The 24,661-nt window shown below is 35.4% G+C and overlaps 3 protein-coding genes across 7 annotated transcripts in view; 1 reads left to right on the plus strand and 2 right to left on the minus strand.

Annotated features, from left to right (window-relative positions):
• The window catches only part of LOC131685028 (furin-like protease 1), a 755,254-nt gene that overhangs the window by 133,210 nt on the left and 597,383 nt on the right, over positions 1–24,661 (plus strand). The window lies entirely within an intron of this gene.
• LOC131680873 (uncharacterized) lies at positions 10,095–12,479 on the minus strand. Its single transcript, XM_058961587.1, has one exon. The coding sequence runs from the start codon at positions 12,477–12,479 to the stop codon at positions 10,095–10,097; it is 2,385 nt and encodes a 794-aa protein (XP_058817570.1).
• LOC131680874 (uncharacterized) lies at positions 13,920–15,239 on the minus strand. The gene has a single exon (XM_058961589.1). It carries the CDS (start codon positions 15,237–15,239, stop codon positions 13,920–13,922), a length of 1,320 nt encoding a protein of 439 aa, XP_058817572.1.

The following is a 24,661-nucleotide window of genomic DNA, read 5'->3' on the forward strand; positions in this document are numbered from 1 at the left end:
ATCATCAAATACCGTTGCTGCCACATGTTATATCATGCTTTGTAGTATAGGTCACAAAAATGGCAAATGTGGCATTTTTTATGTCTCGAAATATTTACTCAAAAAATGGTTTAGTTTTAGTGATAAGTGTATATAACTTGCTAACGAAAGCAGGTGGATGTTCGGTATGTTAAGACAAAGTGGTCCCCTTCGTAATAACTTAAACTATTTCTAAATTCATCAAGTCGAAAAATTAAAATAAATAAAATCGCTTTTTAAGAAAAACCCAAATTTTTAGTAATTTTCTTTTGAATTTAAAAGTTTAAGATAAAGAGCTCCAGTGTCTTTGACAAAGTTTTTTAATTTGATTTTCTTCAATTTTCGTTTTTTCATAAATTCTGAACCACCCACTATTGAAAATAATAGGAATGTCCTGTAAAGTGCAAAATTTTATCGCGAAACGAAAATATATTTTTATATAGTCCACCGTGAAAGTAATTTACACGTTTTTCTATGGATCAATTCACGACAAATTAAATTTTTAATATACCTTTTATAGATTTCATTTCTTTTACTCATATATCTTTTAGATGATGAGTGTTTAAAGACCAACATTTTCTTCTATTATTGAAAAGATATAAATACTTATAATATTATAAAAATGATTTTTGGAAAACAATTTTGTGAAATTAAAAATAATATCGCAATGGTCATTTTTTGCTCTAGATGTAGTTAAAAAACAATTATCTTTCATTTGCACCAATCATTGATATTGGTATTCCAAGAAAATCCCATGTTTTGCCTTTAAACAATCTTAAAGTTGTTTGAAGACTACTTTAATTTTAGTTCCATAACGAAAAAGTTATATGAATAGGTTTTCTAAGAAACACAAAGAAACACTGTAAACCTTGATTTTAAGTTTCTTACAAAATGAAAAGCATGTCAGACAGCGCCTGCATGTCAGCAAACTTTTCTAAAATTATTCATTCTATAACTTCACTGAATGTCGTATGGCTCTACGTAGAATAGTTTAAAAGATTTTTTTTGATCTTGGTAAAATTAGAACCACCCTAACTGTTGTTTTAACAAAAAGAAAGGGCTCATTGACTACGAAAACTTTTCCAAAGGCATAATACGGCAAAGTTGTTTAGTTTTAGTAAAAACTTCAACTTCCTGCTAAATTTGCATTCTGGACCACTGTGTGTTTGTAATTAAAAATTAGGGGTCATTCGGTCACTTTATTCTGTATCGAATACATGCAGGGCCGCCGAGAGGGGGGGGGGGATAAGAGTGTTTTCCCCCGGGCCCGGAGTTCTGAAGGGGGCCCGGATTTTTACCAGAAACTAAAATTTTGACAAATACTTTTTCGACAAAAACTTATTTGCAGGCTCTAACTGTTAAGGAGGGCCCCTCTTGGCGTTGACAAATATTATTTTAAAAGTGCCATTTGGGTTTACTTTATTTCATTGAACCTTCGCTTCAGTGGATTAATGTTCCTCACAAAGATTCTCGAAAGAAACTGAAGTGTGATTTCACACCCCGTGTTTGTTTGCTGTGGAGCAGAGCAAAGCTCGCTCGGGTTATCCTTCACAGCGAGAATGGCTGGTGCTTTTCGATTCTTTATGAATATCCGAGGAAGCGAAGCACTACACCCAACAAAACTGTTAACAAATGCAAAAACATACAACTAAATGTGAACGGCACAGAAAGGTGGAGTGCTTTCCCAAAACATTACACTCCACGGTGAATGTGAAGAAAATAAGATATTTTTCCTCCTAGTACCACGAGCTAAAGAAATAAAACAGTGCATATTTATTTGTTTTTAAGCGTTTTATACAATAAAAAGCAATGGAAGTTCTCCAAAATTCTGTCGAGTGATCACTTTAATTCAAAATTCTAATTGATTTCAACGCATACCCATGTGTCTCTTGAAGTTTATCCCCTGCTCAGTAAAATTCTGCAGGTAGTACCACTAGAGGCGGTAACCCTACCTCTATTTGAGAGCTCAATTGGTCAAATGAGTCATCAAAAACTCTTGATAAACCAAAAGAATTCGAAATTAATCCAAAAATTTGGAATTAAAATTTAATATATTTGGTTTGCCGTTCATTGATACAAAATCTATAAAAAATCATATTCAGATAAGAGATGATACCGAAACATTTTTGTAAAGGGGTCATACTCAAATGACGTAGCTTTTTTCGGCGATTTTCGCCTATCAATTTCCCCTAGCAAAGAGGTCAGGGATGGAAAAAAGTTAATACGTTTTACAATTCTTTCAAATACGGCCTTTTATCAACATTTTCATTATAACAGCAAATTGCATACACTACAAGCCTTTTTCGTGACGAGTATAGCGTTAATAGTTTTGTTTTGAATTTTATATGTCATGGAGCATGAAGAGAGGATTCACAATCCTGCAGCTGACAATGATTCTAAAAAGCATGCGTTCATTAAATTACTAAATTATGTTTGATTGATCTCGAAGAGAAAAATTAACTCTGCTACCAAACCAAATCAACTAGTTAGCAAGGTTAGCTAACTAATGTAGCAAGTTAAATCCGCATACAAAATTTTTTCGTTTTGGAGGAGTGAGCGTGAAATTTTGAACGTTGCTTACTGGACGTAACGATTTTATTTTTGTTTCTGAACTATTTACTAGAAATCAGTTACAACATTCTTGTAAAATATTTTAAGGTGTGCTAACACACCAACACAAATAAAAAAATCATGCATGTTTTTATAGGATTATCAATGTTTTCGAAACCAGCATAGCGTAAAATCCAACTACAACCCTTATTTGCAATTTGATCCATGTTTCTCATTTTTTCCATTTTTTATTCCTACATGGATTTTTTCTTTATTTTGTTAAAATTTCATTGATCTATTTTTTCAAGTTGTTAATTGCATTTTTATTTCTACAATTTTAAGATTCTGCTTTTTCATCTATTTCCATACTTTTATTTTATCCATCTTTTTACGTTTCTTACTTTTGTTTTATTTTCTATTGCTATCACTTACTTTAATTTTTAATTTTTTCTCTGTTATTTCATTTTATTCGCAGTTTTTCGAGAAAATTCTGCTTTCTTTATTTTTTTTAGTATTTGTCTATTTACTACATTTATTCGTATCAAAGCCCTTTTCTATTTCCTTTTTTTCATTTTTTTTGCATTTCCAAAAGCAATTTTACTTATTAAAATCAATTCCAATTTGTCTTATTATTTAATTTTTTGCCGTTCTTCTATTTTCTTCCTTATTTTCTAGTTTTTAGTTTTTCGTAGTTTTGTTCATTTAATATAATTTTATTTATTTTTTATACCTTTTTCTTAAGATTCAATTCGTTATTGTTATTTCTTAATTGTTTCTATTTTACCTATTTTGAAAGTACTTTTTCTGTTGGCCATTTTGCTATACGTTTGCATTGAATTTTATTTTTATTTTTCTAAAAAAACATTTGATTTATATTTTTTTACACTATGCGCACTTTTTCTTTATTTTACATTTAGTTCGTTGTTTGATTTCATTTCGAATTTCATTTCTAGTGATTTTTCTGTTTTTGAAATAATTTAATTCATTTTATTCATTTTCTTCATGTTAATTTCTCCATTTTTTGTGTTTCTATAGCCAACATGGTGGCTTTTTCTACTATTTTTTGTTTTACATTTTGTCTGTTTGCTCCGTTTTTGTTCAATACTTTCAATTTTCTTTGCTTTTTAATCTTTTCATCATTCCAATTTTCCAGTTTTTCAAAATTTCCCGAATCGTCCATTTTTTTATTTCTCTATGGTTATTTTATTCTTGTCTTTTATATATACTCCTCTAATTTTATGCATTCTTAACGTTTTATTTACTTGTTTTATTGCTTTAAATATTACTTGTTTTTAATGTTAAATAAATTGTATTATTCTTGATTTATCGAGTTTTTTCAGTTTTATGCATTTCATTGGCACTGCAAACAACTAGACCTAAAAACTGGTACATAAATATAAAATTTCAGTCTACTATACATAATATCAGCGAACTCCAATGAATTTCAAACATTAACTTTTTTATACCCAGGCAATACATAGTGGCGGGGGCCCGTACGTAGGACCCCCGGGCCCGTATTTTCTTTCTGCGGCCCTGCGTCTATGTCATCCTCGCTGTTATTGTTTGCTTCTAGTGCTTGCGGATTATGATTTTGTAATACAATGTGGGTGGATTTTCTTAGTCCTATGATTTAGAGCTGGTGGTGCTGGCTGTTGGTTAGGAGATACTAAGTACATTGGGCGCTAAATGTGTACTAGTTGCGCAACCATTGCACACTGAACGAAACAATGAAAATCGTATCAAAATTCAATAAATCTAATATGCGGTTGCTAAATTAAACCAAACAAAGTGATTTCTATTGGAAAAGTCTCATGAGCTCCGTTCAATTTTGTGTAGTATAGTGTACGGTGTTGGGACATTTTAACCCTACAATCCGATAATTTGTAAAAAAAATACTTGCATAACTTAATTCAATAAAAATAAGCTGAACTTGCTCTTTTCAAACCGTTTGGCACTGATTGCTCATTTTGCGATTTCTTTGAGATAACGGTTAAAATAAGATAATTTAAAGGGATCTATACATTTAATTTAATTTTTACATTGAAACGTTGGAGCGCTGAAATAAATTTGGACATGTAAAAGATTTATAGTAGTAATATTATTTTTACTAAATTGGTTCGAAAATGATGAGTTCAAATTGGCTGTTTAAAGGTAAGTGGTATGTGAACTTAAATATTGTATTCATATCATTCTAATACACAAAAAAATATATCTAAAATTTTAAAAGCGATCCAATGTGCGTTTGTTGCCTTACGGACGGCTCAAACTGTTTGCTAGTTTTGATTGCTGTCGACAAACTGTTCTTAGAAGCACCTGCACTGGGCCTGAGTAGCGTATATGTATAGTACTAGCACGTGTTGGTCTGGTTTTGCTACATACAAGGCGTGGTTTGAGCCGTGAGTTCATTGAGTCAGGTTGTTGCATTTGTTGATATCATTTAGGAAACAAACAATTATGACTTGCCTGGAAGCACGTCAGATTCGAGATGTTACGTGCTGGAACTAAATATTTTAGGCCTTCACCATAGAGTATTTTTTTCAGACATGATGCGTAAACGGAGATCATTGATGACTAAACTAAATATCTGTGGTCCTGAGTGACTTTCTTGAGTGAAACATATTGGTACTTTAAGTAGAATGAAGTATATGGTACCCGTCCTTATGAAGACAATAGTTTGTGGAAAAATATTTAGGATATTCCTGATTACACAAACTTTATATCACATCACTTTTGCTGAATTCTTTTCGAAATAGTTTAGAACATTGAGATCTTTGGATGTAAATGTTTACACGAAGCTTTTAACCTTTGCTTCCAACTGCTAGTTCGTGGAAGCTTGGTGAATACTGATTCAAAAGTGACTTTCGACCGAATAAAGTGCCAATAATGGCCCCAGCCCCGTTCTTGCAGTCCTCGGGGAAAGAAAGGAATGTTAGTATAACTAACGTTGTTATGGAGACCGTGTACCCTTCTGCGTCTCCACGTTTGTTATAAGTTGGAGTTTTTGATAGTGGGGTGGGGTAAAGCGCTGCGCAAATCTAGAGTCACCTTGATGAGTACGATACGATCAGTGCAACTCTCAAAAGTGTAATTGTTTTTATTGCTCTGAGTAGCCGGCTTCCGAGAATTTATGATAGATTTATCGTTTGTTGAATTAATTCGAAAATTCTTAGTTCGTGCAAATGCAACCTGAACTATAGACATCTGTTGTCTGGTAGTTCCCATATAAAATAAAATTTTGGTGTATTTATGGGTTATTGCGACTATTTTATGGTATTTCGATGGTTGCGAAACTTGGCACGGGCCATATTTATGGTCTGTTTTAAGGGATTGTTTGTTGCCTAAACTCATGAGAATTTGCTAGGGTCGCAGGTAACTAAACAGACCGCAAAAGCCGGAAATCCAGTAAATCAAGCTATAATATTATTATGCACATCATGAAATATGGTTACCATGACAATTACTAATATAGTGCATTTGTCGCTCAAAACTGATACGAGCTTATGGAAGTATTCAATACAATGCGAACAACTACTATATTGAACATAATTAAAAAGACTAAAAGCATTGCCATTAACACATTTCTTTGATCCTTTTCGCGAATTGTCCATTCTCAATTCTGTTACATAAATCATCATTCATTCCACTCAGACAAGACCATGCGTTTTTCCCACACACATTAAATGCCCTATGAGTTAATTCCTTAGTTGATCAAATCAACACTAAAGAAACAAAGAAATTAGTTCGATCAGTGCAAAGATAATTCAGCTCGATTTCAATAAACCGACTGATACGTATTCCCTTACAATCATCTTATCAATGAACTGTAAAAATCACATGCGATAAAAATTTGCAATTTTGAACATAATAAAATAAAGACTGTTGGCTATTTGCCATAAAATAAGATCGGATAAAATCTTGTCGCACAACCAGGGTGGTTCAATTTCAAAGACGGCACCGTTGATAATTCTCTATGAAACAGGTGGTAAAGGGTGCGGACAAAGGTATCTAACCACCGCTTTTTTCTGCACTGAGAATATTCAGTATATATTTGATAAGTTTGGTATTCGATTTTTTTATGATGATTTTCCTAGTATTTCAAATATTTCTCCACAATGTCATAACAAAATAAACATTTCTTTCCACGCCTACCGCCTCCTGGGGTGCCATTCACTTCTCTCTGTTCGTAGAATCGCGATGTAACCCCGCAGAAACACGAAAAATTACCAAATCTTGCTTCGAAATGCCCACGTCACATATTCGGTTGACTCGGAACGATTCTCGGTCGCTATCGGACTCCCAATGTCAACGAGCAGCACATTCTTACCGTACATACCATACCACGCCAGTCAGTTCCAAGCTAAAATTCCTCAACAGACCAACCAGCCGCCAGCCAGCCAGGTTGATGGAGCGTCAACCGTGACAGACATCCCGGACCCCCCCCCCCCCCCCCCCTTCACGTGCCAGGACCGGAGACGCCCTAGCGCCGAGTAAACGCAATGCGAAGAGGAATTTCGAAAAACACGACTTTTTCCACTTCATCAGCCGCTGACGGCTGGAGTGCGAGCTCCCCCTCCCCGTTCGCTTCCTCCCGAGCTGGTTGATGAGTATGCTTGAACATTTTGTTTCGATGATTTGCTTTAAATGGAGCTGCTATTCGTCAGTCCCACTGGTTCTCTGTTTGCGTGTTGAACAACCGCACATTCAACATTCCAGCGTCACAAATCGCGCTGATTCGGAAATACTACGTTTGGGAAATTTCATCAATGGTTTGCGGTTTTTTTTATGAAGTTTGAAACGGGAAGCATTTCCTGTCGTCCTTCTACACCGATATTCAATAGCTAGGCGAATCTGTTTACAGTTGCAATCGGAAATCGAAGAACTGAGAGCTTTCACATCAACGAAACCGATTTTTCAATCTCATAATGGAATTCTTACCGCCTTCTCCCTTTTGCAGTTTCGGTGCGTTCGTTTCTTTCCTAGACCGAAGGGAATAGTCTAGGAGGAGAAAGAGGAATTAATGTCTCGTTCGGTACATACTGCTTCTGCCGGTGCTGTCGTATTGAGATTTTCATTTTGAAAAGTCACTACTAGCAGATTATAGAAACTCATTTAGCTAGGAGCTTTTCTTTTGTTGAAGTAGACGACTGTTGACGTAAACTATGTAGACTACATGATTGTGGCTTTGGGGTCGAAAATAATAACGATTGTCTCTGAAGTAGCAATACCAATCGCATTTCAATCGTCGATTACATGTAAACTTCGATTAGTAATGGATTATCGGTTTGAAACTATCGGTATTTGGTCAGCTTTGATCACTTTTGATCTATTGAAAATGGTCAGATTCCAGGAACTATACTTCTTGAACGTCGTCTACTTTGGTTCAACAATTAGAAGTTTGTTTTCGTCAGTAAATTCGTTCAGTAATTGACGATCTGGCAAGGAATCTGTTGCTGCGGAAACAGGCCTTTCACCACCAACCACCAACGATTCTGTGCTTGGAGAGATTTATACTTCCTTTCATCAAGGCTCACAAAGGTCCAGTGAAGTTTTAGCCAGATTTGGCAAGTTGCCACTACAGTCTTTAGTTGCTGCAGTGATGTTGTGACAAAGAGGTGGATTTCGTTTACAAATATAGCAATCCAGCCAACTTTCCGCAATTGCAGCAAATCGTTAAATATTGTACAATTATCAAGTGGAACTTAAAGAAAACTGGACTAGAGACAACTCAGAATGATGCACAACTGGCTCGATGTTGCAAAAAAAAATGATCGCTGAGGTTGACCAGCCCAGAGTTGAGGTTTTCGACGGTAGTTGTATTACTTATTGGATGTTTTTGGAAAAATAATATTTGTTTCAAATTGTCTATAACTCTACTGGAGGCTTCTCGAGATAAATGAAATGTGTTGAAATTTTTGTACTCATATAGCACTTTAAATTAAAGCTAGAACAACCTAGTTTTTACCCGTTCCAATGCTCTTATTATTGAAATTTTAGCTATCAAAAATTATCCAATATCATCGAAGACATAAAAGATAGACCGACGGCCCTTTCTGAGAATATACGTATCTTGGCAAGATGAGCAACTTCTAATGAATTAAGTTGTTTTTTGTGCGTTTCGATTTCATCTGTTCAATAACTAGCACCAACTTGAGGCCAGTTAGACGAAGTATCTAAACTAATACCCAAATTAGCACAAGTTAGGCACAATAATGTACCCCTAATACGCAAATTGGTTTAATCCAATTTTCGATCTTATGCGAATCAATATTTCATCGTTCTTAGAATATTCTGCACCATCATTTACGATATACAAGAAGTTCAAAATATATCTAACATAATTTAAAAAAAAAATAAAAATTTTAAAGATTAAAAACAACGTTAAAAAATATAATCTGTTTAGAATTTTTTGGAAACATTTAAATTTTAAATATCTTTGGCGTGCCTAAAGATTTTAAAATTTTTAAGCCATGTAAAAATTTAAAATTCTTTGGGATATATAAAAAATTTAAAATATGTAGAATTTTAAAATTTTAAGACATTTAAAAATTTTTAAACTTGTGAATCTTTTCAGAATTTTTGGTGCTTTTAGATTTTTTAAGATTATCTTTTCAGAATTTGTAAATTTTGAGCTGAAGCCAATATAGAGTATTGGAATATTAAGATAATTTAGAGAATTTTTAGATCTATTAAAAAAAATTAAATTTATGGAACTTTTTGAATTTTTGGGAAGCAGAAATCCTGAGAAATTTCAGAATGTGTCGAATCTATGGATAATAGATAATTTACAGAATGCAAATATTTTGTAGAGTTTCGAGAATTTGGTAAGTTTGTAGAATTCGAACAATTCTGAGAATTTTACAGATTTATCGAATTCAGCGAAATTTGGAAATTTGAATAATGCAAATTTGAGGAATGTTGAGAATTTGATTTTTTTTCTTGTAAATAAGCTAGTTTTGATATTATTTAGATATTTTTTTCGGAGATTCTACAATTTTCAGTATTTTTTTGAATTTAAAGAGCAGAATGTTTTGGAAGTAATTTTCAGTTTCAGTATTTCTGGAATTTTACATGTCATAGAATTTGAAAAAAATTGGAACGTTAAAAATTTCTAAAATAGTGTAGATCTTTATTTTTTGAATTCCAAGATTTTCATAATTTTTTATGGTTTTCAAATTTTTAAGACTTACTATTTTGAAATTTCTTTTTTTTTCGTTTTTTTTTTTGGAATTTTTGGATAATTGTTAGAATTATAAGATTTATTGGAATTTTAGAATCGGTAGAGTTTTCAGAATTTTAAACGTTGAGAACTTAAATAAATTTTTCAAATATATCAGATTTTGAAAACTTCCTCTACTTCGTTTTTTTTTTAAATTTAAAGGATTCGTCATAATTTAGCGTTTTTTAAGGTCAACAGAACTTTTTTTTTTGCATTTTGGACCTTTTAACAATTGTCATTCGGGTCCCTTTATTCATACTTGTCTTGATGTAATACAATTCATTGGTACACTCATTTTAATTCTTGTTTTTCAGATTTCATTGTATAACCTAATATTTTTGAAAAAGTTTAACAAATTAGTAGCCCTGATTTTATCATCTGCTAACGCTTCTCTGATGTTAGCTGGAACGTTCTCTTTTTTTCGTTCTTCGTCTAGTAAAGGACATTCTGCCACTATATGTTTTACTGTCAGTCGCGCGTTGCATCTTCGGCAATGGGGTGGATCTTCCTTTTCTAATAGGTACTGGTGGGTAAATTTCGTGTGACCAATACGTAGTCTCGCTAGTGCTACGTCATCTCTTCTGGTACCGATAACAGCTTCCCTGAACGGCAAAACAGAGTTTTTAATTTCCCTTAGTTTGTTGTTTCTTGTAACTATCCATGCTGATTGCCACTTGGATAAAGATGCCGTTTTCATCACCCTTTTAATCTCCTTTATGTCGATGGCGATGTTTAACACTTCTTGTTGTTCTAGAGCTCGCTTGGCTTCCCTGTCGGCTCTCTCGTTGCCATGAAGGCCGCTATGACTTGGTACCCAACAGAAATGAACCGCCGTCCCTTTGCTAGTCGCTTTTCGATAGCTATTTGCGATGTCGTCTCGCCAATTACTTTTAATTTTGTACGTTTCTAATGCCGTAATCACACTGAGGGAGTCTGTACAGATAAGGTAAGCCCCCACCCGTTCCTGACTTGCCACCCATGATAATGCCTCTTGGATAGCAAGACTTTCAGCTGCAAAGATGCTGCTCATGTCGTTTATTCGTTTCCTGATTACAGTTTCTCTGGTGACCATGCTGTATCCGCATCTGGAGCCTCGTTTCGAACCGTCGGTGTATATTGTACGGTAGAATCGGTATCGTGTAGCAATCCTGTTTGCGAATTGCATGCTTAGTTCAGCTGACGATGCCCCATTTCTCAGACAGTGCAGTAGAAATTTGTCAACCGGTAGTTTTGTCCTATTCCATGGTGGGCACTTTGGATTTAAAAGGATGTTGATTGGAGGCAGCTCGATGCCTAAGTCGTTTATTATTTCTGCTCCTCGATCCAAAACGGTGTTTAAACTTCGTGCTGGTCTGTTGTCCCATAGATCTCCCGAGCTAGGGTTGCTTGTGCTGTCGTCAAGGATGTCTTCAGGGTCTGTAGATTCGACTCTGGTCGTGATATCAATTTCCTGCTTTCTTTTTTGTTCGTCCTTAGCCATTCGTTTGGCTGTATAGATCGCAGTTCTTTGATCTAGTAGTGTACGAAGACCGGGGATACCTGTTTCCACTTGAAGACTCGCTATTGGACTTGTGTGGAAGCCACCACATATTGCTCGCAGTCCGCGATTGTGAACTGTTTCCAGTAGTTTGGTATTTGTGTCACTCATCGCTGCTACTATTGGGGCTGCGTATAAGATTTTTTCCAGTATACACGCCTTGTATATTTTTGTGAGTGTGGTTCTATCTCCGCCCCAGTTTCTTCTTGCCACGCTCTGCAATACTAATAGTCGTTGTTGGACCGATGTTTTCAATTCCTCCACGTGCGTTTTAAATTGTAAGCATGACGTCCCCAGACATCTATAATGATTTCTTCGCGGTATGGTTTGGTTGTTTAACCGTAGCTTGTTCGCTTCGCCACTTCTTCTGGTTTTAGGTTTTCTGAATGCCATTGTAACGCTTTTTTCTGCTGATATACGATAACCTGAACGCTGCTGCCATTTCTGGATTTCACATAGGGCTTTTCGTAGATTGGCAGTTACTCTTTTTTGGTCCGTCCCTGATGCTATCAGGACGACATCGTCGGCATATAACAGTAGTTTTACTCCTGCGGGCAAATTTTCTTTGATCGTGTCGATGGCTACGAGAAATAGGGTAACGCTGAGAACTGATCCCTGACATAAACCTGTTTCCATCATTTTCTCCTCTGACAACTGGCCGTTGGCTCGAACTCTGAACGTTCTTTTCTGCAGGGATTTGTACAGGTACCGTAACATCTCTCCTCCAATGTTCCAGCTACGCAGCTTCTCAAGCACTAATCTGCGCCATGTTGTATCGTACGCTTTCGTAATGTCTAGAAAGACTGCCTGTACGTATTCGTTTTTGTTCAAAGCGTGTCGTATTGTGATGTCCATTTCGCCTAGGTGATCCACCGTGGTCCTTCCTTTACGAAAAGCGTACTGGTGTTCATGAAGTAGTTCGTTTGACTCCAGAATGTGTACCAGCCGATTATTTACCATACGCTCGAAAACTTTTCCTAAGCAGCTATTTAGAAATATTGGCCGATAGTTTCCCGGGTTCGTTCGCTCTCCTTTACCTTTGTATATTGGTACAACGACGGATTTGGTCCAGTCGTCCGCGTACGCAGATTCAAACCATAGTCTGTTATACGCAGCTAGTAATTGGGTTTTGCAGTCGTGGGGGAGCATGTCTATCATTTTATAGTGGACGTTGTCAAGTCCAGGTGACGATCCGCTGGTTCCTTCCAGAGCTTCTTCCAGCTCGTATAACGAGAATTTTTTATTGTAGTCGGCTGCTAGGTTGGGGATGTCCAATGGTGTTGCTTCTATTGTTCTTTTGTAGTCTTGAAACGCAGGGGGGTAATTCTTGCTGTTAGAGACGTTTTCAAAATGAGTTGCAAGAGCCTCGGCGATAGCGCGGTCGTTTTTCGCTGTCTCTCTTCCAATTTTAATTGCGTTTTTCCGTGTTCTTCCCTTGCATGTTTCGGACGTTTCTCCAGAGATCCGCAGATGACGTGTGGACATTGAAACTTCCGACGAATTCTTTCCACGACGTTCGTTGTGCCTCGTTGATAATCTCCCTGGCGTTCTGGCGTGCCCTTCTAAATTCTTCCACTAACTGGCTTTTGTCCACTTTTATTTGGCTTTGCGACTTCAGTCTTCTCAGCGCCTTTCGGCGGCCTTTAACTGCTGCAGCGACGTCACTGTTCCACCATGGCACCATTGTTTTCGGCGGTATTCCACTGGATCTGGGGATGGCCTTTTCGGCAGCTTGGGTGATTGCGTTTGTAATTTCTTCGATCTGTTTGTCTGCGCTGTCTTTTTCTTGAAATGTAACGGAGCTTTGGTAAGTTGTCCAATCTGCTTCGTCGATTTTCCACCTGGGGGCGTACCGTTGTCGTTGTTGTTGGAGCTCTGGGACCGATAACAGTATTGGTAGATGGTCGCTGCCATGAGTGTCTTCTAGAATATTGAAGTCTAGGCGACCTGCTAACTCGGGTGAGCAACAGGCGATATCGATGCAGGATCTATTTCCGCTGGCATGGTTGATGAACGTGAAGTCCCCGTTGTTGAGGACAGTGAGTTCGCAATCATCAATCACTTGCTCAATCATTCTCCCTCGCGCATTTATACTATTCGACCCCCAGAGCGGGTGGTGAGCATTTATGTCCCCGACGAGTAGCATAGGTGTAGGAACTTGGTTGATCATAGAGGTCAATTCCGAGGCAGTGATGGACTTCCCGGGTGGCAAGTATATGTTCAGGATGGAAATATTGAGTGGGGGACCTACCTGTATTGCGATGGCTTCAAAGTCGCTGCTGACTGCTATCTCGTTGTAGTCCAGTCCAATTCTTACTGCGGGTATTACCCCGCCGGCTGCTTTTTTCCGCTGACTCGTTGGTGGTGGACGCTATTGTATCCGCTGATTTTTGCTTGGCTTTGGCTGGAGCACATGGTCTCTTGAAGACATACGATGAGAGGCTGTTGTTCTGTGGTAAGGATCTTAACTTCTGGTGTTTTTGCGCGGAGACCTTGGATATTCCAAGATACGATGGTTGAATTTCTTGTTTGTACTTTTGCATTATTTTGTGTGTGCATTGCTTTTATTTTATTATTATTATGTTAAACTGCTCCGGCTCAGATCTCCATTTCACTGTCTTCTGCTTTCGAACTTTCGGTGTCGTGTTGTATTGGTTGTACTTTTTTGGGTCTTCCCCTTCCTCGTTTCTGTTGGGTTTGGTTGAGTTTATCATCGCTGCTGATCTGGTACGTGTATTCCTTTTTTGTTCTTTTCGGTTTTGGGGAGGGTGACGGTGGGTCGTTTTGCTGGTCTTTGTCACTTGCTTGGTATCGAGTATCGTATTGCTTGGAGTGTCCCTGTTTCGCACTATTCTGAACTGCATGTTCGGTAGATTCCTTGGTCGCTTGATCCATTATATATGAGGTCGTAGGTACTGCTTGTGGTTGTGGACGGGGATTTGCTTGTGAAATTTGAGTTGGTTTAATAATGGGGGTTTGTGTCTGCTCGATGGTTCGTTTTAATTCGGAAAGAGTAGTTGGGATGGTCTGCGAATCTCCACAGCTGCATTTGCATTTACATTTGCGGGTTCCAGCTGCTACCACATTTGCAAAACTTTGTTCGGGTTGCGTCCTACGATCCACGATTTTCTTCGCCTCCCAATATGATATGCCATTATCAATTTTCACTCGGACGATGTCGTTTTCACGCTGCCAGATTGGGCAGTCTACGCTGATTGTTGAGTGATTTTGCTTGCAATTTGCGCACTTAGCCGGCCTTTGACAGTTATCTCCATGGTACTGTTCACTACAATTTGCACACACTTTTTGTTGTTTACAGTCTTTCCCCAAGTGGCCATACTGCATACATTGAAAGCAGCGCATCGGTCGTGGGTAATACGGCCGCGTTACTACGTTTTGGAAACCAACTTTGTTGTCTTGTGGCATTATGGCCTTTGAAATCGTCAAAATAAAAGTCGAGGTTTTAACCATACTATCCCCTTGTTTACGCATGATTCTATAGACCGTTGTGACTCCTTGGTCTCGCAGATTTTCCAAGATCACTTCATCATTTTCATCCTGTAGATCCCGACAAGTGATAACAACTCGGCACGTATTCAGGCTCCCATGCTCAGCAACTGCGATATTTATATCGTTCGACATGCGTTGAAGATTCAACAGTTTTTCAGCGTGTTTGTCTGTTTTCGTGTGAACCAACAGTTTGCCGTCTTTGATTCGTTTCACGTTGGTCACCTCGCCACAGCAATTTCTGATGACCTTGTCAATCAGAAACGGTGAAACTTTTTCCAACGTTTGCCCTTCGTCCTTGCGTTGGATGACAAGGTAGCGTCCTTCAGTTCGTTGGGGTATCAAACCTAACGCTGGGAACCCCCTTCCACTCATCGCAGGAACTCCGCCACTGCCGCCGTGAGGCGACATGGCCCTACTCGCTTTTGCTCACTTTGTGTGATCGCTTTTTATCCGTCTGTTTGTGTTATTTCGTTGCCTTTCTATTTCCTTGCGTGGTGTCGCTCAACAGTCGGGATGCTCCGTGCTTTGTTGTGGTGAACAAAGCACCTTAGCGTAGAATTGAACTGGCTTTATTTCGTCTCCAGGCACTTTTTTCCACTTCACTCCAATTCGATGTGATGAATTTGTTGATTATCTATCGCGTGGGAAAATTTCCCGCGGATACACAAACTAACACTATAGAAAAATCGTTATCTTAATCCGGCGTCGACGCACTGTTTATATCCCGAACTCGAAAGGTCAACAGAACTGAATTTCCCAAAATAATATTTATGAAATTTTCAAAAAGTTTTTGTGTTTAAATGTCTAGCATTTTTGAAGTTTTTGGAAAATTTGGATTTTTTGACATTTTTGGTTGTCTAGAGTATTTTAAATTTATGGAAATTTTTAAAAATGGTTGTTTTCATTTTTTTCAGAGATTTTATAATTTGCGGATTTTTTAAAAATGTTCGGGGTAATAAAAATGTTGGTGTTTTAAATTTTTGGATTGTGGAAAGTTGGATTTAGGAAATTAATTAGATTTTGAGATTCCGTGAGGTTTGCGCTTATAATTTGAAGGATTTAGAGATTTGAAGGATCGTACGTAATTGGAAGATTCTTTCATTAAATTCTGTAATTTTTTCAACCTAATGAAATTTGCAAAATTTTCAAAATATTCGGGATTTTAAATTATTACATATTAATATTGGATGATCTCAAAAATATCAAATATTCATATTACTTCATTTTCTCAAAAATTTGAAAAAATTTTGACGTATTAGAAGCTTAGATTTTTTGGAATATTTAGCAGTTTTTATTTTTTGAATGGTCAGAATTGTAATTTTTTTCGAATTTTCTTGGAATCTTACAATTTTTAATGTTTTTATATTTCGGATAAATTTTTAAAAACTTGAGAGTTGACATTTTTTTGAATTTGCAGAATTCGGATAATTTAGAGAATTTGAAGTGTGTATGAAATTCGAGCAATTTGAAAATTTTTGTATCTATGTGGACTTCAGCAAATTTACAATATTTTAAGGATTTTTGAGAATCCGAATGATTTCTTGTAACTTCAATTAATTTTGAGATTATTCAGATTTTTCCAAGATTCTACAATTTACAGTACTTTCAGAATTTTGAAAACATTGCAGAATTACAAAAAAACTGAATTTTTTTCTATTTTTAGTTTTTCTTGAAATTTTAGATGACCTATTTTCGAATATGTTTATGATGTTTAGAGTATCTCAATTATTTTGGAATTCTTGATTTTTCCAATTTTTTATGACTTTAAAAGTTTTTAAAGTTTTTAGCACTTTGAATTTTTTTTTAATATATGAATATTAATTTTTTTAAATTTTTAAAATGCTGGATTTTTTTGGAATTTTCAAAAATTGTTAGTTTTATTGGAATTTTTAGACTCCAGAACTGTGAGCCTTGAAACTTTATCAATTTTTTTTAAATTGATGAGTTTTTGATACTTTCGTAAATTTTATTCTAATTTGGAGCTTCTTAAACTACACAGTTACATAGGTCTTTAAATTGGGTAGAATTTCTCAAATTAATAGAATTTGTAAAATTTTCAAAATGGTAAGAATTTTTCAAATTTCTAAAAAATTTTACAATTTTTTTCTATTTAGCGTTTTTCTAAAATTTTTGGAGCATTAAGAAATTTTAGAATTGTTGAACTATTTATAATACATATTTATAATTTACAGAATATTCGAAATTTTTAGAATTCTTGAAATCCTTGAAAGTTTTATATTTCTTGAAAAATATATCAATTTTATAATTTTTAAAAATTTTCAACGAGTGAATTTTTTAAAAAAATTGGTATTTCTGGAATGTTGGGATTGTGGAACATTTTGAATTTTTAAGTATTTTGAGAATTTTTCGAATGTGGAAAATTATTTAGATTTTGAGTACTTCGTGAATTTTATATTTGGAGAATTTGGAGATTTTAATATATTTAGCGAATTAAAGGGATTGGTACATGTTGAAGATTCCGATGATCTCTAAAAATAGAAGTTTCTTAAAAAGTAAAAAGAAGTGGAATTGTTAAAATTTTTGAAAGCGTCAGAAGTTTTTAAATTTTTCAATTTTCGGAAAATTGAACAGTTTTAGCGTTTCTGGAATTTCCAGAATTGTTTTTTTTTAAATCTTGGGATTCTCACTATTTTTAAATTGTTTAGATTTTTTGGGTTTCTTTTTTTTAAGTTTTAGAAGATTTTATTTTTTTTTCTTGGAAAAGATAGTTTATTTTTTTTCGAATTGCAGAATTTAGATAATTTAGAGAGATATTGTAGAAATGGAGAAATTTGAAAAATAATTAAATTTAGGAAATTCGGAGAATTTATAGAATTTAACAAAAGATTTTGGAGAATATGGATGATTTCCTAAAGTTCCGTTTATTTCAAAATTATTCAGATTTTGTAAAGATCCGAAATTTTTTTAGAAATCTGATTTTTTTTTGAATTTTTAGATATTTTTCAGGTTTTTTGGATTAATTGGAATTTGTAATATCTTTGGGATTTTGAGATTTATTGGAATTTTAGAATTATCACAATATTAGAAATTGTTTGCTTTGTGAACACTATCGAATCTTCCGAATTTATAAGATTTTGAGGATTTTATTAATTTGTTCTGTACATTTAAATGATTATGGGATTTAGAGTATTAGTAGATAATTTAGAGAATTTTGTGTCTTTACACTCTTTAGACTTTCTCAAATTAAAAGAATTTGTCAAATTTTCAAAATGCTTAGCATTTTTAAAAATTTTAAACTTCCTTTTTTTAAATCTTGAAATATTTTGTAATTTTGGAATCTTGCAATTTTCAGAAAAATTCAAGTTTTTAACATACTCAAAGTTTTTGAAATTTCGGAACCTTTAGAATTTTTGTTTTTCTAAAATTGTATAGTGCTAATAATTTCGCAAATTTTTTTGCGCTTGAAATTTTTCAATTTTTTTTGTCGTTTTAAAATTGTAGGAGTATGAAACTTTCTGACTTTTAGGCATTCTTAGGTTTTTAGAAATTTTTGGCTCTCTTTACTTAGACATCGTTTTTAAAAATTTGTATGCTTCATGCCATAAATTTAAACTCTATATTCGAGGTTAAATAAAACAATGTACATTCCTTTTAAATCATTTTTTTTAAAAATTGTAGTACTTTTAGAGTATTCAGATATTTTAATTTTGTTTTGTAAATTTCGGAATATTGGAAATTTCAAAATATTTAAAAATTTTGACATACTCAAAATTTTAGAATCTTTAGAATTTTTGTTTTACATTTTTTAGCGCATGAATTTTATTTAATTTTTTGTCGTTTTTTTATACTGTAGGGGTATGAAACTTTCTGACTTTTAAGCACTTTTACGATTTTAGAAATTTTTGGCCCTTACCAGTTTTGTAATTTTTTGGATATTAAGAATAAATGGAAATTCTTAGACTTATGGGAATATATGATATTCAGCGAATTTAAAGAATTTGTTGATTTTGGTGAATTTTGATGATCTTTAAAAAATAGATAATTGACGCGTTTTTTATATGTTCAGAATTTTTCAAAAAATGAATTTTTAGAGCGATAAGATTTTTTTTTTAATTTTTAGAATGTTTAAATTTTTAATTCAGAATGTTTCAAATTTTTTAAAAAAATTGAAATATTCTGAATTAAAAATTTAAACATTCTAAAAATTAAAAAAAATCTTATCGCTCTAAAAATTCATTTTTTGAAAAATTCTGAACATATATTTAAAATATCTTAAATATTTCAAACTTTTCAGAATTTTTAAAATATTTGGATGTATTAAAAATGTCATTTTGTGTAATTTTCGCAGTATTCATAACCTTTAGAGATCTTAGAATTTGCACATCTGTTGTTATGTTGTTTGAAATTTTAGGATTCTTACAATTGTTAAATTTTTGAATTTTTGAGATCTTACGAGTTTTAAAGAATTTTGAAGGCTAATTTTAAAATATTTCAATTTTAAAAAATATTCTAGGTTTTCAGAATATAAAGAATTATGGGTCATTGACTTCTGTGGGATCTTTCAAAAGAAAGAAATTTGCTAAAACAATTGAAGATCTCAATTTTTTTAATTTTTTATGTTTTTAGAATATTTGAAGTGTTTTAGAGTTTTGCAAATATTAGAATTTCGGACTTTTTAGATTATTTCAAGCTTGATAATTTTCAAAATATTTAAGAATAATTTTTTTTAAATTTTAAGATTTTTTGCACTAAAATTTTAAAAAATATCGGATTTTGAGAAAAACTCAAACGTTTCGAGAAAATCCGACACTAGTTTAGTCCTGTCCCTAAGTTAGTGTCGGATTCTGATGAGACGAAGTCGAAATGCAAATTTCATAATATTTTTTTGTATTTTATAGTTTTAAAAAATTGAAGAAAATATTTTACTTATAAGAATATCACTCACTATAACTATACCATCAAAATGCAGTTATAAGCATATTGACCCCATGTTTTTTGGGATTTTCTATACACATGATTCGCGTCTACCATCAAGTATAATATTTTTAATACTGTACGTATCGGAACAGTACTTTAACTACTGAAACTCGTGCATTTTCCTATCAAAGCATTTTTAATCCGACCACTAGAGGCAAAATACGCCCTTTACTCAAGATTAAATATTAAAAAATTCAATCGATTTTGTAGAACTGCACACGCGAAGTTGTTCAATCAGATAACTTGTCCGCGTCTTCCAAGATTTATTACATTATGAGGAGGTGTTGCCAACCACTGGTCGAATTGACACTAAATCCGTCTCTAGAACTTTAAATAAGATTTTTCGTCAGCCGGCTGCCCAGAGAAAAATAATCTAGACATGTGAACTCAATTTAAATTCATATATAATATATGAAATATAACCAAAACTGTTGTATTTCAACAATACAACAGAGTTTGACAAGGGATAGACACCTATGATTCCCGGAAGAAGGCAAAATAGATGAGCCGAAACGTTGGATAAATAGCCAAACTTCTGTTTTATTAGACTAGATGACTGCAAGTCGAACAAAATGACATCTGAAAGTCAGTCGACCTGACTAACTACTATAACCAAAACTACTTTTTAAATTCCGGATTCTTTAACACCATGCATCGTGTTGAATAAAATAACGAAACCCCTCAAACAAAGCAAGGCCGTGATACTACACTCCTTGGCGGAACTTTTTTTGACAAATTTCGAAGCCGATTCTAAGTGTACAAGACAATACATGGCTAGTGTTACGATCATACTGACATTATGAATCCTTCCTGATTTCGATTCGAAAATACGACGACATCCTTACCCTTTGAAATTTCAGACCCTGGGGTTCATAATTTCCCTGACAACTGTATGAGTATCTCACGCGCCAGTGTTCCCTGATACCACCTCGAACTGACAATGTATCCGGGACTACTACTGTCTGACCGACATTCGATACTGCTGCTGTGTGTGTGTCCGTCCGTCCGTTCGAGTCCCCCCAATGGAGTCGTAAATTGTTCCACTTTATGAGTGCGGTCCAAATGGTGTTATTCTTTCCGTCTTGTTTCGTTTGTTCCGCATATAGCGGCCAACCATTCGAACTGGAACCTTCCGTAGAACACGCGACGGTTAATGAAGATCCCATCATCATCGTAGGGGTTCTGTTTGTGTTTTGTTTTTTTCGTTGTGTGCTTCTCTCACAACACAACACACAGCTCCAACTGACCACCACGGGTCATAACACTGAACGAGAATTGGCGAACCATTTGTGAGGGAAGAATCCAACGACGACGGCGCGGCCACAGTAATCCCCATATTCGAATCAATAAATAATAATCTTATTTTCATAACCAAGGATCGGTTTCACTCGTTTCGGTTGTTTTATGGCATGTATCAGGCTATTATTTTCCATATCCGGTTCTTCCGTGCGGTTTTACGATCTGTTTACGATGCCACACGGGTCACCGCTTTCGAGTGTTTCGAGTGTGCTGCTTCTGTGGTTGTGCGGGGAAAAGGATTATTCTGATGTTTCGTAATTTTGTTCCCAAATGTATTGTGTTTTGGGTGTTGTTTTCAAAATGTACCGTCTCATACAGGATGCTGCAAGTGATGTACTAGATGAAAAAATAATTCGATATCCGAAACTATCTAAACCACGTAGTTCGTCAGCGGTGGGAGTCCGACACCACTGCAATTGTTCATTATCTTGTTTGTGATTCCCAAATGCTCTGGCTGAAAATAATTTCTCTCCAGGTGTATAAGCAAATTGGTAATCCCCGCAATAAAAAAAATCGTTTCTTTCCACAACTTTCGACTTCGTTGCAGCTGATGGCATTCACATCACAAAAAGCAACCGAAATGGATTATTTTCCAGAAGATTTTTCCAAGTATTCCCAGGCTGAATTTCAGCTCTCAAGTACATATATCAGCGCGGCAGCATCCGTGTGTGTGTGTGTGTGCATGCATTGAGGAGAAGGACCGAAATGTTACCATCAGATCCAGATGAATGTACCTCGAGGGAGCACTGCTGCTGGTGAGTTGTAAACATCCCGGCTCGTTATCGTCCTTGCCGCCGTTGTCGGAGGATGAGTAGGAGGATGGCAAAAACGCCACTTCCACTTGAATGTTTTCGTAATTCTACGGCCGGATCCATCCCGTCGTGATTAAAGCGGGCGATAACGGAGGACTATGTATTCGTCAGGTTGATTCCGCTTTTTTTCCTGTGGTAAATGAATCCTTTATCGGTGGTGATACATTAAAAGCCTCCCAGAGTATCACGAACTCTTGTTTGGTTTGTTAGCGAAAGTTAGATTTTTTTGTCGCGTAATCAGCAAAAAATAATGCGGTGACCTCCGACTTTACCGCCGTATTTTTAATATGCTGTGAAAATTCCGCAAATATTTTACGACCCAAATGAAATAGTAACTGCCGCTACTACTGCATAGAAACTCATTATTTTGCTTGCCTCGTAAAACGGAGACAGCAAACAGCTTCTTTGTACATGAGAACGCTTTCCGCAGTTTCTGCTTTGATTTTTTTTGCTGTTGCGGTGGCGACCCAGTTATGCACTTGAGGAAATATGAGCCCAAGTTTGTCCGGTCCTCGTCGGTACATACCGGGTGGACCGCTATTACTTTCACGCTTATAGGCGTCTTTAGTTTCTGCACAGTGGAAAAACTGAGCATGAGCATGATGACCATAGAATTCGTAGTTGCTGCTCCGTGATTGACCGGAACAAGCGAAATTGCACAGAGAATCAACGAATGGGGCCTTGGAGTAGCTATCCATACGCAATATGGACGTTTCAAGTTTTCTATGCTTTGAAATGCCAATAACGGCTCCTGCCACGTCCTTACAGTTATCGGGGAAGGGAAGGAATGTTAGTGTAACAAACGTTGTTATAGAGTCCGTGTATACCTCTGCATTTCCAAGTTTTCCACGGGAAGGAGTTTTTGTTAGTAGGCTGAGGTAGAGCTACACAAATCTAGACTCACCTTAATGAGTGATACGATTTAGCCAAGTAACAATTTAAGTTTTATAGCACATTACAAGTGCAATCTAAGTTTTAAGAGATTTCAAGAGCGTTCAATTGTTACTGTGGTATACAACTCTCAGCAGTGTTACAATGTATTTGTTGCTCTGGGCAGCCGGCTGCCGAGAATTTATGCTAGATTTATCGTTTACTGGATTAATTTTGAAATGCTCAGTTTGTAAAAAAGCAACTTCAGCTCCGGACAGCCAGTAGTCGGGAGTGTTGCTTATGTTTAATTGAATCCAATGATAGGTGAACGATTTTATTATTCCTTGCTCCTTCATTCCTTCATTTTTACGCTAAAAACAAGATTGAACACAATAGGAATGAAAAGAAACTAACTTGTCATTTTTGCGTCATTAAACAAGCTATAATATTTTTATAGCCATGAAGAAAAATGATTAACATGACAATAATATAGTACATGTACTACTCCAAAGCAATTAATATAATTGATCGATGAGTAAGTGGACTAAAAGAAACCCAATGAATATGACAATAAAACATTTGATCTTCACGCTGATATAACTGCCGAAGATACCCAACCCTCATACATAATTCAAAAGTCATGATTCACTCAGACAAGACCATGCGTATTCCCCATGAGTATTGAAAACCCAGTAGATTAGTTTTCTAGTTGGTTAAATGAGCGCTAAACAAACAAAGAAATTAGTTTGCTCAGTCTAAAAAAATGTCAGCTCGAGTGGACGAACATAGCTGACCATCGCCAGTTTACGCACAGTGCGAAAAATGTATTCTATGAGACAAAGTTCAATATCTTTGTTCGAAGCTGCATGCAATCAGAGAAAGAGAACCACACTTCAACTTTGACAAAAAAACAACGGTAGTTACCGATGTGTCTGAGTTGTCTCTAATTTTAGTAAATTTGAAGTAAAATAACGAAAAAATTCGTACAGTATAAAGATTGAAAAATTCTTGTTTTTTTTTCTTTTTATTTACCTTCTCTTATTTGTTGCTTCATGTTCTTCTCTGATGGTTCAGAGGGTAAGTCTATGACGAGGATAGTAGCTCGCCATACGTTCGAGTCCCAGTCAGGAAGGATTTTTAGTGTTCAGTAGGATTGTTGTACTAGAACCTCAGGTCGAGTTCCGCAGTGGAATGCCAAACCCAGACTTTGCTTTCTCTTTCGTTGCTATTTTACAGAGAGGAACAAACAAACACTGACCAGCGATTTTCCATCCACTAAAGACCATCCGTCACAATACTGCTTTCTGCCCCTTCCCGATCCAGCACGAACTGAACGACAAAAACAGTTACTTCTATCTTGTACTTACTATCGGAAGAACACAGAAAAGCCTTACTTTTATTCTTACCGTCGTGATATATCAAGATGAGTGAGTCACATAAACGAGAAGTGGTTCTCTGGCGAAACACTGTTTCTTTCACTAAATATCTAGTATTCACGACGTGAAACCATTGCTGAAGTTAAAAGTGGAGCTTAGGTTTACGAAAATTGCCTTTATCCAGTTCAATCATGTCAGGCATTTAGTGCTGATAGTGGCCAATAAATTGGTCCTCTTGACGAAACGATTAACTTTGCATAACTAACTCAACATACGTAGTTGTGTGTGACAACATTTAGCTCAAACTATTCGCGCGTTTGTGGACGATGGGAAAATGGAGGTATGACTACCTTTGTTCTACCTAAAATCTCTAGTATAGCAGTCAGTACCATCACACAGTGGTTTTTTTTCGCCAAAAACAGGCGAAAAATTATTCACGCGAAAACCGACGAAGTTTATAGCAATGATGTCTTCTTAGATGTTTTATGATGATCCAAAACCTTTATTTTATTGATAGTTACAGTGATTAATCCCC

Source organism: Topomyia yanbarensis, chromosome 2 (genome assembly GCF_030247195.1).
Source record: "Topomyia yanbarensis strain Yona2022 chromosome 2, ASM3024719v1, whole genome shotgun sequence".
Taxonomy (NCBI): domain Eukaryota; kingdom Metazoa; phylum Arthropoda; class Insecta; order Diptera; family Culicidae; genus Topomyia; species Topomyia yanbarensis.